The 15,361-nt window shown below is 37.1% G+C and overlaps 1 protein-coding gene across 1 annotated transcript in view; it reads left to right on the top strand.

The window, feature by feature from the left end:
* The window catches only part of LOC127658857 (immunoglobulin superfamily member 3-like), a 254,627-nt gene extending 239,760 nt beyond the window's left edge, over nucleotides 1-14,867 (top strand). Inside the window, exons 7-9 of the mRNA XM_052148390.1 lie at nucleotides 4,807-5,217; nucleotides 9,139-9,561; nucleotides 10,975-14,867. Of these exons, the coding sequence (XP_052004350.1) occupies nucleotides 4,807-5,217; nucleotides 9,139-9,561; nucleotides 10,975-11,225 (1,085 nt within the window). The 3' untranslated portion in view covers nucleotides 11,226-14,867. The remainder of the gene's footprint in view (nucleotides 1-4,806; nucleotides 5,218-9,138; nucleotides 9,562-10,974) is intronic.
* Nucleotides 14,868-15,361: the final 494 nt, after the last annotated feature.

Raw genomic sequence — 15,361 nt, 5'->3', positions numbered from 1 at the left:
CGTTCTGGCTAATATATGTTATTCTGGAACTCATAAATTTGCATGAACTGAGATATGATTATGTTGTGGGTGATTGACAGTCAGTAGGACTCTTCATCTGGGGGGTGGGATGTTGAAATTAGTAGCTACCGATTAACTAACAGTAGCTACGATTAACTAACATCAGTAACAGAACTCTTGAAAGATAATATACACCCTGCATCCTCTTTATTACCTCACTATAACTGGGCAGGCCAAGTTTCTGATCACCATCACCCATAGGCATCACTGACGTGTGTAACTGGCCAGTTAAAATGTTTCAGGTTTCCAAAGTCAAAAAAGGATTTCAAAAGGATTTTAGAATGAGAGGTTTTGTTTTGAGTTTTGAAAATTACAGTATGTTTTCATAGTACATTGAACTCTTTTATATATAAAAACTAATATATGATCCTTTTAAAATCTCCACTACATTAGATACAAACAGCAATACTATTTATTTATTTATTAAATGTATTGTCAGTGTTCTTGATGGGGAGGCTGCATTATCTTAAAGGTCATGGGTCTTGTGTCATCAATAAATAAGATACATTTAAAAAAGCATCTTTATCTAGGCAGCGCAGTGTGTTGGTAATTAACTGTGGCTAACAAATTGGACACATGCAGGAGGAGGGAATGCTGCTCGCTGTCTTACAGAGCCTCTTAGAAAATCATAAATTCAATCTAAACATTTTCTCTGTTTATTTTTTCTGCTGCCAGCCTCCCCTTCTGCCGCCTCCTCCCCCTCTTTCTGAGAGCTGTCACAAACTGACTCTAATCTAGCACCGAGCTTTTAAAAACGTGCTGCTTGATTTGCTTCATATTTTGCAATTACTTTCTGTCTTTCTTTATTCTCTCTTGTTTTTAATACATTTATTGATTTTCCTAATTTGATTTCCAACAGAAAATAAATGGTTTGTAGTTTTGTCAAGAACAAATACAGAAGCTTGTTTAGTTAGGTTGTTTAATCATGCCCACTAGATTCAGAGAATATTCTGATTTATTTAATTGGGTCTTTTGATTTCCTTCACTACAGTCACATACACACTGCAACTTCTTCTTTCGGCACTAAATGCAATAGTTTAGGTGCTAATTCTGAATTTGGGCAACTGCATGTTGATATGATTGCATAGATTTTGTTTCTGTTGAATGCTATCTTTGCTCCACACTCCCTTTACACACACTGTATTGTCTTAAAGACATTTTGCTCGCAAATGTTCGTGCACTGACAAAGTTCCATTAGGAAGGAGTAAGAGGTATATAAATGTACATATGTGTTATGTACATTTACACTTGGCCAAGGAATGTCTTTTAACGGTGTATATCATCTACTGAGGTTTGAGAGATCAGATTGCTATCTTATAGTGAATTCATCATGAAGGGCATTCATCTACACTTGGTCTTTTCATTATCCAATAGCAATCCAATCAGTAAAAACATATGGAAGGACCAAGTGTGTATGTGGCATATAATGCAGTACATGCAAAAGTCCTCACTCTGATAATCTTATCTGCTTCCTAGTTGGCCAGCAACTCTGATTGCTTACCAGTGCTAATGAAAGAAGAGCTGCTCCAATCGGACAGAGAGTACAATGACCAATGGACCTCATTTCCACCTTGTCAAAAGCTCCCTGCTCTGCCCATTTTCTTTATTACAAAATGTGATGGGAGTAGAGAGAGATGTGGATTATGAATCCACATCCACCTCTGCTTCTCATCATACCCCATATACAGATATACTTAATGGAAAGAACAAGCAAGGATAGACAGAATAGCAAGGACCAGGAATGAGCTTGAAACAGAGAAAGATTTTCTGTTGCCCTGGAGAGTAAACAAAGTCTCAGCTCTGAGCTGTCATGCATAACTCGCCTCCGATTTCAAAGCCTGAATAAATAACCTTATGTAAATCTGTGCAGTAATGTTTTATTGTATTTAATTGTGCCCCAGTGCTGGAGTCAAACAACAGTATTGGTTGCTTTGAAAATGCCATTGTGTTTGTAAACATTATTTTCTAAATACCCACACAACACTGAATGCACCTGTGATCAGTGACTGTGATAGGTCACAACAATTTCATGGGTTAAAGACCCCTTGAAATGGCTCAACAAGCACAGTTGTCTCCCTGTGTCAATATATTTCCCACTGAAACAGCAGGTTTGGGCAGGACATATCAAAAAGCTTGTTCCTCTTTTTTTAGCCAGCAGCCATTAGTTTACGTTACAGACATGAATCAGAATTTTGTACTTGCTAGTTAGTTGCAGGTGTTATGGGGGAGACTATTCTCGTTGTAGAGAGCATTTGATTTGACCAAAGTCTGTGCGGTGCAAGATGAGTCATCAATACTTTTGGACCATTTTCCTGAATGCAAAAGACTGTATTTTAAATGTGTATCTGCAAAAAAAGTATGTTTTGTTCACTTTGAGGCTTCAGATCTGATAGATGTGGACTAAAATCCACAAAACTATTTTTTTTTTTTTACTTGATTTATCTTGCAAAACAACAGACTTTAATCCCTGACATCTCGTTTTCAGCATCTGTTTTGAGTGGAGACCGGAAATATTCAAATTAGAAAGAAAACCAAGGAATGCGAGAGAATCTTAAATGTGCACCGAACCAATAAAGCTTCGTTTTCGAGGGATCTAAATACAACTTCTCTATGACACTGGGAACACCATTTTAAACATCACGGATGTTATGTTGTTGGGGTACTGACTATTTCATTCTTGTCAGTGTTGTTGGATTCTTCTGTTTTGAAGCTGAACTGTGGAAAGATTAACTATGACATCTCTGTAAAAGTAAAGACAGCTCATTTCTGTGCATGATTTAAGAAACTCTTGGTATTTGATAACTCTCAGTAATTGTTATTGTAAATTATTTCTCACTTGCATATTTATAAAGTATATCTATGGTTGGCCTGTAATGAATATGGAAAATAGTAATCAGTTTAATTAATGTTTAGATGAGGAATAATAATTTTAAATGGGACAGCAACCCTAATCTTACAGTTTTTGCAGTAATTGAAAGGGGAAAATAAAGTGTTAATAGTGAAGTGTATCATTTCTGTACCATTAGAGGCACCAAACCGAACTGCAAAAGTAATGACCAGTATTCACTGGCTAGGCAAACAGGCAGTCCCGCCCTAGACTCCCACCATTGTTGTGTGAGCCATGCAAACAAAATTTTGACACTTTTCGGGTAAATCAACCTATGAATGGTTCACTTATAATTTTCTCTGCACTTTAAGCTGGGATTGGAGAAAGTATTTTGACACTGGAAAAAACTGCATCACCTTTACATCAGTGAGATTTGACATTGCGCGGTTGAGTTGAAGAGCTTTTCTCCAGGGATTTGGTTTCATGGCCTACTGTTATTCTGGAGAAGGTCCTGGCTTAGGGACGAATCAAGGGACTTTGCTGGAAGTGCAGAAATGTTTGATGGGGATTACAGGAGCCAAAGTGCCAGTGGAAAATTAGATTTTTAGCAAAGAGCCATTAAAGCAGGAAATTTGAATGTGAGGTTTCAAAGATGCTCATTATTTTAGGTGTTTAAATATGTTGAAACAAATATAAATTTGATCCCACCAAATGTGTCTTTTCTTGTTAAAAGGTGGGGTGTTTGTGTGTGTTTAGGGATAAGGGGATGAGTGAGGCAGTAGCATATGTTGAATGTGTTTGAAAGTGTGTCTGGAACATTTGCATGTTCCCATGCCAAATAGCAAGGACGCACATGAAGGACCTCTGCTCTTTTCACTCTTTGCACACATCATATCTACATTTGTGTGAGATCTACTATATTATTAGCAGGCGTGAAAGTGTGTTTGCTTCGTCTCCCTTCTTCTCACTGTCTTCCTGAGCTTCTTCTGAAACTCATAAATCCAGTCATGGTGTGAAATAGCAGCCATTGCTCATGGCCGTCACACCTGATGCACCTGTAGGTAATCCAATATGAACGCTACAGGTCCCAGCAGCCCTGTTCTTTTTAAGAGCTCTTCTAACATCTTATTTCGGTCTCTATCTGGCACAAGCCATTCCAGCAACAACATGTATCCATTCACCAAAAGCTATAAAAACAATCCCCCTCAATTTTTTGAGCCAAGTGGATTTTTTAAAACAACTATTTGTAACTTTGATTAAGCTGCATGATTATGATAAGGGGTAAAGTATTTGTGGAAAATGGCTGAAACGCTAAGATAATGCATTTACATGTCTAAATCTAGTTAAACATTACACAGATCATTTGCTTTAAACTGAAAATTCTGTCATCCTCTAACTCAGCACCTAACATCATCTGATGTAACTCAAATATTTTATCCCTTGTAGCACAAAATTATTAAAAGAAAAAAGCAGCTCTTTTCCACACAACAAAAATGCATGGTGATCTGTCAGGTTCAGTTGAAAATGTGCTTTGTATATATATATATATATATATATATATATATATATATATATATATATATATATATATATGTATATAAAGGATTTATTTGTTTGAGATTCCAACCATAAAAAGCTAGACGCAGTGCCACAAGCAGAACAGACCAAGTTCTTTTTAACCTGACACGCTCCTGTGCGAGACAATGAAAAAAAACATAAAAACAAACAAGCAACAAGGTGCAGCACAATGGTGAAAGACATCTGTCTAGCACATGTTTACATAGGAAAACTATTGAAATGGCACAGAAGCATCCTACACTTCCACAAGTAATTACTGAGTTATAAAAAAAGAGCTTTTCTTTTCTGATGCCCCATTATAAACCATAAGCATACATTTTTTTTCTTTCTCCTCTTATTAGCAAGTAAACTGCAAGTTCACAAATCCAACCAGACTCTGCAGTTTCTGGAAGACAGCCGGGTGCATGTCAACTGCTCCATCACCTCTCAAACCAGCCCTGAGTCCCAGCATGCGGTGCTGTGGTATGCCCAGAAGGCCGAACCAGGAGAGCCTGACGAGCTGTTGTTAAAGATCGAACATTCTGGGGCGTTTGAGTACGGAGCGTACGCAGAGGAGGAACGTCTGCGCAGCCGTGTACAGTCAGAGAGGCTCTCTCCTCAGATGTATGGTCTCACCCTGCACCGTGCTGAGACTAGTGATTCTGGAACCTACTACTGCCTTGTGGAGGAGTGGCTCGTGGACCCTGATGGAGCCTGGTACCGCCTTGCACAAGAGTCCTCTGGTTTCACACATGTGGCAGTTAGACAGCCAGGTAAGAAGGTGGTTGTTATGTACATGCCTAAGAAATGGGCTGTTTACTAAAGATCAAAAATCACTTTTCAACTTTTCAACCAGGTTATTCTTTAATATCAGATTTAATTACTTTACACATTTCAGCCATTCATTCTCAAGCAAGCCTAAAACAAATTCAGTGTACTTTGCATACAAATTATTATTAATATTATTATTATCATTAAATAATTGTTAATGGATATTTAATGGATAATATATATATTATAGGACATACAATATATACTATTTTGTATGTTTTTATTGTTGTACACTAAGGATTGTTTAGGGGAAAAGTGGGAAAAATAAATGCAAAAAGATTATCTTCATAAAACCTTTTATGACGTAAAAACTTTTAAAATTGTGTAAAATCACTATTCTCTATATTGATTATCAGACACTTAAAAATGTAAATAATTGGAATTGGTCTTAAAAAACAAGTTGCACCCAAGTTACAGAGTTGGCCTTCATTCCCATACCAGACTCTGAAGCCATTGAAATTTAGTTGGTTCAGTAGTTGTGCGCTGCAGTCCCATGGGTTTATCAGGCCATCTGGCACAGGGAGGATTGGAAAGAGCAGCATGAAAACATTCTCCCCTAGAGACTGCCATGGAGCTCAGCCATCCTGGGCTCGTGCCTCCCGAGCTGAATCATTCATCACCATGTGTGTGTGTTTATGAGAGAAAGAGATAAAGATAGACAAAGTCTTTGTATGCGCGACTTCCCGAAAGCAAGCATACAGGGCATTGGCCCCCCAGGGAGCCTTGCCACATGGGGCCCAGACCTTGGCACTAACACTTTTCCCACAGTGCAGGCAGCAACTGAGAGCCAGAACCTCTCACAGCGGACACAGCGAGAGCTTATAGCAGCTGGAGCCCAGAGGCATTACTCATGAAGCCCATCTGAGTGCCACACAACCCTTCGCAACTACCCATGAAAACCCCTTGTGCAAATTGCCTCACTTATTAATCCATTCTTCTCCCCCTTGCCACACCCTGAAATGCTGTAAAATTATTGCTCATTATTAGTTCAAGTTAATTAATGTAGTTATCTAATGCTTAAAAATACAAACTTAGTGTAGTGTTATCAATATATTTTTTTTCTGCCATAAAAATATGTTGCTTAAAATTGCTATTTATCATATTTGTGGTGAGAGCCTGCAAACTTGTTAATTTTTGCAAAACATTTCAAACGTCCTAATTGTTAATCCCTGATTTGTGCTACTCTGATGCAATGTGGGCCCTTTGAAGGCATTGTTATGTTTACATTTATGCATTTGGCAGATGCTTTTATCCAAAGCGACTTACAGTGCACTTATTACAGGGACAATTCCCCCGGAGCAACCTGGAGTTGAGTGCCTTGCTCAGGGACACAATGGTGGTGGCTGTGGGGATTGAACCAGTGACCTTCTGATTAACAGTTATGTGCTTTAGCCCACTACGCCACCACCACTAATTGTTTTAAAGCCCTGAGGCATAGGGGAATCTTATTTCTCCCCACATCCTACCAAGAATGACCCCCATGTCCCAACCGGACATACTCACTCCTCAATATCACTACCCTTCACATGGGTCATCCACCTAATGCAGTTACACAGACACATTTTGGTGTGTCATTTGTCCAGCTTTAGAAGCACAGGTGGACAAAACATCTGCTTCTCTGAAACATAATAAGGTCAAAAAAATTGGTTTGCAAAGGGGCGAATAAAATATTTAATTATCAGTTTTTACTGATCTAATAACTTTAATCATAAAGTAAATAATATACTAATAATATATATATATATATATATATATATATATATATATATATATATATATATATATATATATATATATATATACACACTAGTCAATAAATTATAAAAAATATTAATAATAGATCATGTTGATCTGTGCACATGAATATGTACAGCACATGGACTCACAGATAAGTTTGGAAGCCCTTAAAAATACTTAAAATATTAAAAATAGGTGCTTCATTTTCCCTGCTTCAGCTTGAATGCTTTTAAGATATTTCCCCTAGCTTGCAGTATCTAATCTTGATTTTAGCACTACTTAAGTGGAGCTGTCTATTCTGAATACCATTTATTTACTTTTTAGGCCCTGTTTTAAGAACGCTAGCGTTAAGCGCAAAGCTATGCCATAAGACATAAGTGCAAAGTCAGTGGCCATGAAGCAAGCTCTCGCTAAGTCTAGGCGCAATGGGTTTGGCGAAATCACACACACACATCCACAGTCTGCATCCTATTATATAGTCCATACCCTCAAGCACCAACAATTTAAACAAAGACAGTATATTCATAAGAATGTGCTAGTGTAAATGGACTGTATGCAATGAATTAGAAGAATTAGGTTATTTTGTGCATTAACTGCGTCCTTAATGAATGCCAGGCATACTTCTATAACAGTAACACTCTCATACAATTTGGATGTATTCTCCTTTAAATATAGGAAATGTAAGTATTACAAATCATGGCTATTAATAGTGATTGTTTTGGCACGCTTTTCACTTCTATTGGTCAATTTTTATTTAAAACAAAAAATAAAATTAATGTATTGAAACACAAAAAAGTTAAAACAAGAATATTTCTAGATACAAATTACACTTCAAACGAAACACAAATCTAATCAAAATAATGAAGAGGACAGAAAATCCCAAGCGACCTTCCCAAATCCAAACATTTCACCCACTTCAACTTCTTTCACCTGCCCCTTTTGGAGTGACTGAATCACTCTACGATAACAGGTGGATAAGGGCTAATACAAATTAGATCATAAATACAGTTGTAAATATAAACATAATAATAATCATTGAAAAAATAAACAATGACCTAAAGACAGTTTACCCAAATTTCATAAATATTTGTTTCATAAAGAGGCCACAACAGTGATCGCACTGTATTTTCAGAGTTTGGACATGAACTTTATTAACGCCCGCTTGCGCTTTGCACACTTTCAAAAATAGAGCCCTTTATCTACATATACATCTAAGGAATGTGCTTCAAAACTCCAATCATATTTCCCTCGGGATGTGAGAAGTGTCATATCACCTCTCTGGTGCATTGTTGCCTGAAATAGCATCCCTATATACATGTACTGTATTTACAAACAGATAGATGGAATATTACCACCTCCTAATCTGTCATCTTAAATCAAATTGCACTGCTTTTACATGAGCAGAAGATAAGAGAAGCCCTTTAAACTCTGCCAGAAATGTTTTGTCTTATTTTTAGCCTGATCTCAGGTGCTGAATGATCTTGTGACACACAAAATGTGATAATTCTCACCTTATTTTGAGAGTGATATACCGAACATCTAGTCCCACAATATTAAATGCGAGTGATGCCCTACAGAAATTGGAGTTAATTTTACCTTGTGTTAGAATATGAACAGTAAATCCATTCTGAATTAAGTTTTAATTTTCCCAGGAAATTGGATTCTGCTTTAAGGAATAGTTCAGCCAAACGCTGACAATTATCTTTATTTTCGCACTGTTTTGTCATTTCAAACCTATTTGCTCGTATTTTAACTTCTTTTAAAAGAGAATTTTTAAACAATTTCCACATATATGTTTCAAAGAAAGAGAGAGAAACAAAACACTGTAACAGCACAATTACAATATTATGTATTCCAAGTTTAATGAAGTCATACAATAGCTTTGAGTGATGGACACATTGAAATTAGGTCATGATTCACATTCATACAGTACAGACTACTTTTCAGTGTTAAAATCTGTGCAGTAGGCACTGAGTATAGAGCAACCTGAGGATGAGTAAATAATGAAAGTATATTCATGTTTGGGCAAACTATTTCTCTAACTAAACTTTAGTTTACAACAGACACTACCCCAGACTCTGAGAAAGACCCAAAATCATTAATACTTAGTTTGGTTTTGATTGCAGTGGTGAAATTACAAGTAGAGGAGGCAGAATCCAATATCACAATACCTGAAGATGGATCAATCTGGCTGGGCTGCAGCATTCTCTCCCAGTCTTCTAAAGACTCCCGCTTCTCTGTTTCCTGGTACGTGTATCGTTTGGGTCAGGGGGAGGAGGATGAGCAAGAGTGTGTCTTCTCCATTGGTCATGATGCAGTGTTTGGTAATGGGAACTGCAGCCCCACAGAAGAGCCTGGTCCATACTCTCGCCTACAGTTTGAGCGCACCACCTCTGACCTGTACAGTCTGACCATACAAAAAGCCCTGCCAAGAGATGCAGGCAGGTACTACTGCCATGTGGAGGAGTGGCTGCTGAACCCACGCAATGCCTGGTACCGCCTGGCCACTAACAACTCTGGAGTCACCATTGTTAATATTCTGGAGCAGGGTGAGTTAAAAAAAAAAATTCTATTTGTTAGCATTAAATGATGCATGAAGTTTCTATCTTGAACTAACAAAACCGTGAACAATGCTTTTTACAGCATTATTAATCTTGGTTAATGCTAATTTATCAAAGTATTATTGTTATTTTTTTGTTCAGTTTAGTTCATAATGGATTAAGTAAGGGATAATTGTCAATTGTTATCAAAAAGTAAACCCTGACAGGGTGATCAGGACCCTAACACAAATGGAAGGGGTTTATTTTGCGATAATGACTGGCTTAAAGTACATTATCAAGCTTATTACATGGCTACTTACCAAATAAATAATGGGCATGAAAGATTGACTTACATTAAAATAGTTATTATACAAGAAGAAAGAAATTTCAGAGTCTCTAGAAACACCTGAATTCCACATTCAGTCTGCATTGGAGTTCAATAAGGTATTTAATTTGCAAGAACTGCAGTCTGTCTGCTCATTATCCACCTTACTCGCCAAATAAATAATTAAATGGACATGAAACAAATTATTTGAGTAGAAATTATATTCTTAGCTTTCTATATCTTGTAGATAACGCAGAGTTCCTATGAGAAGTAGGAATGATGACCAGCAATACCCGGCTGACCGGTCTGATTTCACCTTATTCTCAGATGTGTGGTCATTGTTCAGAAATATTGGACTGGATGGCATGATTGATCAATCAGGATAGAGTATTCCAGTGAGCCGTGTAATAACTAATGTTACTTATCCAACTTTTAATGTAACAATGTATAAGTAAATGCAGAAGGCATCCAAATCACAGGCAATAAGAATATTTATACAGGTATTTGGAGTGTGATTTTGGACCAGTGACATTTTACCGTAGGCGGTGCTATCTAGCATTACTCAAACTAGAAGTAGAAGGCATCCAACAAAATGTCACCTGTGTTCATGGTTGGCTGGGACAAAACTATGCTATGTTCAGAATAGTATACTAACATACCACTTTTACTATTGCTGTATAGTACTGTATGTATACTTTGAACAGTATACAAATTTTCTATATGTACTAAATACCCATGATCTATTACATTTGTATAAAGGTGCAGTACACAACAAAGTACAAAGCATGCACAACTGTATCCCACAGTGCATTGCATTCATTATGCACTTAATTTCCATTTTGATGATTTGATCAGACTGCCAAAAGTTAACATGTTAAAATGTGTAATTTACAATGAATGCAGTGTGATCTGTATACAGCACAGTATGCAGTAAATATCCCATTCCCAATATCATATTAACATAGAAGAAATAGGATGTATTGCTTGTCACTGTGTGTTTGTTAAAACACAGGGCAAGGATATATGGTCTCTTTTTGTTCTGATACATTTTTAGCTCAGATGTTGTTCAGTTCTGACTGCATTTTTCCCCCTTATAGATTCGAGCCTACAGTCTGTGGTTTGTTCCAACGACTCCCTCTTCTACTTTGTCTTCTTCTACCCTTTCCCTATATTTGGCATCCTCCTCATTGCTGTACTGATGGTGCGCTACAAGAGCCGCAGCTCCAACAAGAACCAGGAGGGCAAGAACGGAGCACCCCTCCTCTGGATCAAAGAACCCCACCTCAGCTATTCCCCCACCTGTCTGGACCCCCCGGTTCTCAGTCTTCATCCCGGCTCTGTGGAGTAAAAGTTACGAGCAAATGACCCTGTCTCCCTCAGAGACTCGCTCATCTACACTATTTCTCTGACTCACTCTCTTTTTCTTCTCCTCCTCGTCCACGACGAGGCCACCAGGAAGTATCTGGCCTTCTAGCCTGGCCTGTCAATCCGTCCATATGAATGACTAAAGACCTGTCTCAGTTGAAGTTGCCATGACTACAGAGGTGACTGGTGGCAATGTGAAGACATTTGGCTTGCTTTCTTTTTAGTGATTTTGTTTATATTTATTTTTTACAAATATGAGTTTTACTTCTCATTTCCTTTTATGTGGCAGTGCCTGTGGGCCTTGATGTAATTTGAAGCTGTGGCACATGGCCTATGCCAACCTCCTAGCCCCGTTTCCTCTCCAGGATATTTTTCACTCCTCTATGAAGTCCGGTGCGAACCATTGCATATTATTTGTTATTATTTCAGTGTTGATTTTTGCTTTAAAAGACTGGAAGGTTGTTCCTGGACCATAACAATTTTTAGAGGCAATGGTATATGGAAGAAGGATATAAAAGAATAAACTTTCCTCAAAACAATCTTAGAAAGCAGACAATGGATGTATACTAGTCTACGATTGTGTGCCACAGAACTGATCTGAGAACTGCCTCTGCTTCAATGGATATAACAACTAAAAGAATATTGAGTGCCCTCATTGTCCACTGCCTCCAGGATATGAATCGAACCCCAGCTCATTGTCACTGCCAAAGACCAGTTAAAAATTCAAAAGTCACAAATTAGATTCAAAGCCACTGTATAGGATTAGGCTTAAGAATAAACAATTATTGTGGCTTGACTGTTCAAAATATTCTGTAACGCAATACATTGGATGTTATCCAGCTTGAAAACAGTCATGTGTTTTCTTGTCGCTGGTGTTCAGATATTTTTTCATGCCCTCAACATTCCAGTGGTCAGTTTGATTTCCAGGTCCTTACCAATGTTCAAGAAAACCAGTTACCTCCAGAACACCCTTCTGATATAAGTATATGAGTGTGTCTTTGTGCATACTGTATATACACACTAACAATGTGGCCCCACATTTAGTGACCGATATTTCCAGGCTGAATGGAGCTGAATGGAGATTAAGGGAGATCTGTTGGGCATCAAGTGCTTTTTGCTCCTCCTCTAATGAATTTTTGAACTTGTAAAAATTAGAGATATCTTGAGACAACCAATAAAGACAGCTGACTCAAGGGATATTCTTAGTGCCAAGACCTTTGTATCATTATTTGTGCCCTGCAAATGATCCAGGAGGAAAACAAAGCTTGTTGGCATAGAGACATTTGGCATATATGAATTCTCAGCTCAAACAAAACATTTGTTGGATATGTAGGCTTGTGAAGAGTTGTTAATTTTGATGATTAGACATTTGTTATATCTACAAACAGTAAGTAACATCAAGTTGTATTCCTCTTCTCTTAATGGGCTTGTGTTTGAAATGCAGTGCCCAATCTTTGTATTACTGCTGAAAAAATATTGTGAAAACTTAATGCGCCATTTCATAACTTGTAACCCATGGTCACCCAATAGTTGGGAGAGATAAATGTGTGAATATTTCTCTAACGGAGGAATCTAAGACTTAAATTATTGTTTGTTCCATGAACTCTGCAAAAAGACACTGCCAACATATTTCGACATTGAAGATAACCTAACAATACTTGATCATTACAACCCATTATCTCTACAATCTAGACTGGTCCCATTTCATTCGATAAAGATGTCACCAACATTTATACTGAAAACGTTTTTTTTTCAGCAGAAGTGTGAATTAATCTTATTTTAAATTCCTTTCCATTTTATTTTAAGAGTGTGTCATGGACTACCAAACATAATGTGTTGTTTAGTAATAGCAACATGCAGTTTGACACCAAAATGGACATGGTCTCACTTTAAGACAACATGCTAAAGACCTTGTTCTTTTCACTTTGACAGTGTGACACTCTGTTCTCTCAGTCTCTGAGTGTTATCTAGGCCAGTGCCACCCTCATGTGATGTATGGGTAACTGATATCTGTATTTAAACATTGCAGCTTTTCTTTAAATGAAATTTAGGTCCAGCTGAAGCTTGTGGTTGTCTTATTTATTGAACCATAAAACACCTAGATATGATGTATGAACTTCATAACTCTGCATAGACGTAATTTGGCGTAAAAAGTTAACATGTAGGCAACTGTAACATTTATGTATACAGTGGTTTAGAAGTTCCGAACCAGACTGATCGGAGAATCTTCATTTAGATGATACAGTGATAATCTAGCTCTCTTTATCTCTAATAAATTGTGTCAAACTGTACAGTGCATGATGAGTAAGGGGGGCATATTAATGTCTGAAACTCTTGAGGGTTGTATTTTGTGACATCATGTCTGATCAATGCTATGTTCTCCATCTCCTCTTTGAGGAAGGCCTTACTGATCCAACAGACCTGTACAATTTAATGAGTTTTAGTCATCCTTAGGTTATAACACTGCGATCGTGTCCTGGTTGTTAATGATAAACACTTTCACAAATGAACCGTTTGATTTTTCTAACAAGATGGAATGACAAAGAGATGATTAAAGGGATAGTTCATTAAAAAAATGAAAATTCTTTCATCATTTACATAACCTTGTGTCATTCTAAACCCATTTTTTTTCGTTCTTTTTTTTCTTCATAGAACACAAATGGAGATGTTAGCCTCAGTCACCATTCACTTTCATTATATGGAAAAAAGATGCAATGAAAGTGAATGATGACTGAGGCTAACATTCTGCCTAACATCTCAAGTCAAGTCAAGTGGTTTTTATTGTCGTTCAACCATATACAGTTAGTACAGTACACAGTAAAACGAGACAACGTTCCTCCAGGACCATCTCAGTTCCTCCAGGAAAATCTCCTTTTGTGTTCAATGAAAACAGAATGTCATATGAGTTTGGAACAAAATGAGGTGAGTAATGATGACACATTTTTTACTTTAATCTTAGGCCACATCCACACTAATATGTTGAAAACGCATCGATTTTGCTACGTTCACATCTCTGCACTATAATGCAGCAGCGCTTTTCTCTACTGAAAACAGAGACTTTTGGAAGTGCTCTCTAGTATTGCATACTATGGAAAAATATGAATAATAATTTTGAATTGTGTGTTCCACAGTGAAGATCTATGATTTGGTCATATGGGCTGGCCTTTCTTAAAAAGGATATGGATTCTGTGGCTTTGAACGTGACAGTGTAATATTGCGGTTCTGCTGTCATTCAATTTGTACAGAATTCTTCAGAACTCTAAATAGTGTTTTTGTAGTTCAACATGCCCAGCTGAATCATTTTGTTCTCACAATGTTGTAAATGCATTTCGAGGGCAGCATGTCATGATTGTGTACTGGCAGAGTAGCTGCAGAAGAAAAACAAAACAAACGAGAGAAAAAAAAAATACATTGTGTTGATGTTTGTTCTGTTCAGCCAGTGCTGCTTTTTCAAGTGGTGATTTTTGTTCTTTTTTTTAAATAACTAAAATTGTGCACTGAATATAAAAAAAAGATGCCATATTTTTTTTTATGCTTATGTGTTTATGTTGTACTGTTTATTTTAGTTTTTTTTATATCTATAAATACTGTATATTTTATTGAATTGTAGCAATTGCTATTATAAAAAGGCACATTGTTATTGTCAGTTGATTGCAATAAAACTTTCAGTGCATAGTGTTTTTGTGTTTATAGAATGTGTCCATTTTTTAAATCCCCATATTACAAATAGTGAAGGGTACCTTTGTTAAGACAAGGTTTTGAATTTGTACCATTACAAAATAATAGCCCAGTGAACTACAGGATAGAGCACACAATTGGAATAATTAACCCATTATTGCATTGGTAGGAAAGTCCACTGCTCATATTAGTTGAGTGTAGATTAAGAATAAGTGTGATTAAAGACATTCTTTACCTTTCTCCCACACATCTGAATTAATAACAGAAGAACTTGTGAGTCTCTTCCTTCTTTGACCTCTAGGGCTCTGAAATAATGGGTATAATACACAATCTTAAAGTTGAGAATGGAGTGTGACATATTCATTTTGCAGTGTCTTATCTGCTCTGTTTGAGTCAGAGTCAGATGGTTTGGATTGTGGGGGATGAGGAGGGTGACTGCAG

Source organism: Xyrauchen texanus, chromosome 18 (assembly GCF_025860055.1).
Source record: "Xyrauchen texanus isolate HMW12.3.18 chromosome 18, RBS_HiC_50CHRs, whole genome shotgun sequence".
Lineage (NCBI taxonomy): Eukaryota > Metazoa > Chordata > Actinopteri > Cypriniformes > Catostomidae > Xyrauchen > Xyrauchen texanus.
Note: the sequence above shows the minus strand (reverse complement) of the source record. Positions and strands in the feature narration are given on the sequence as shown.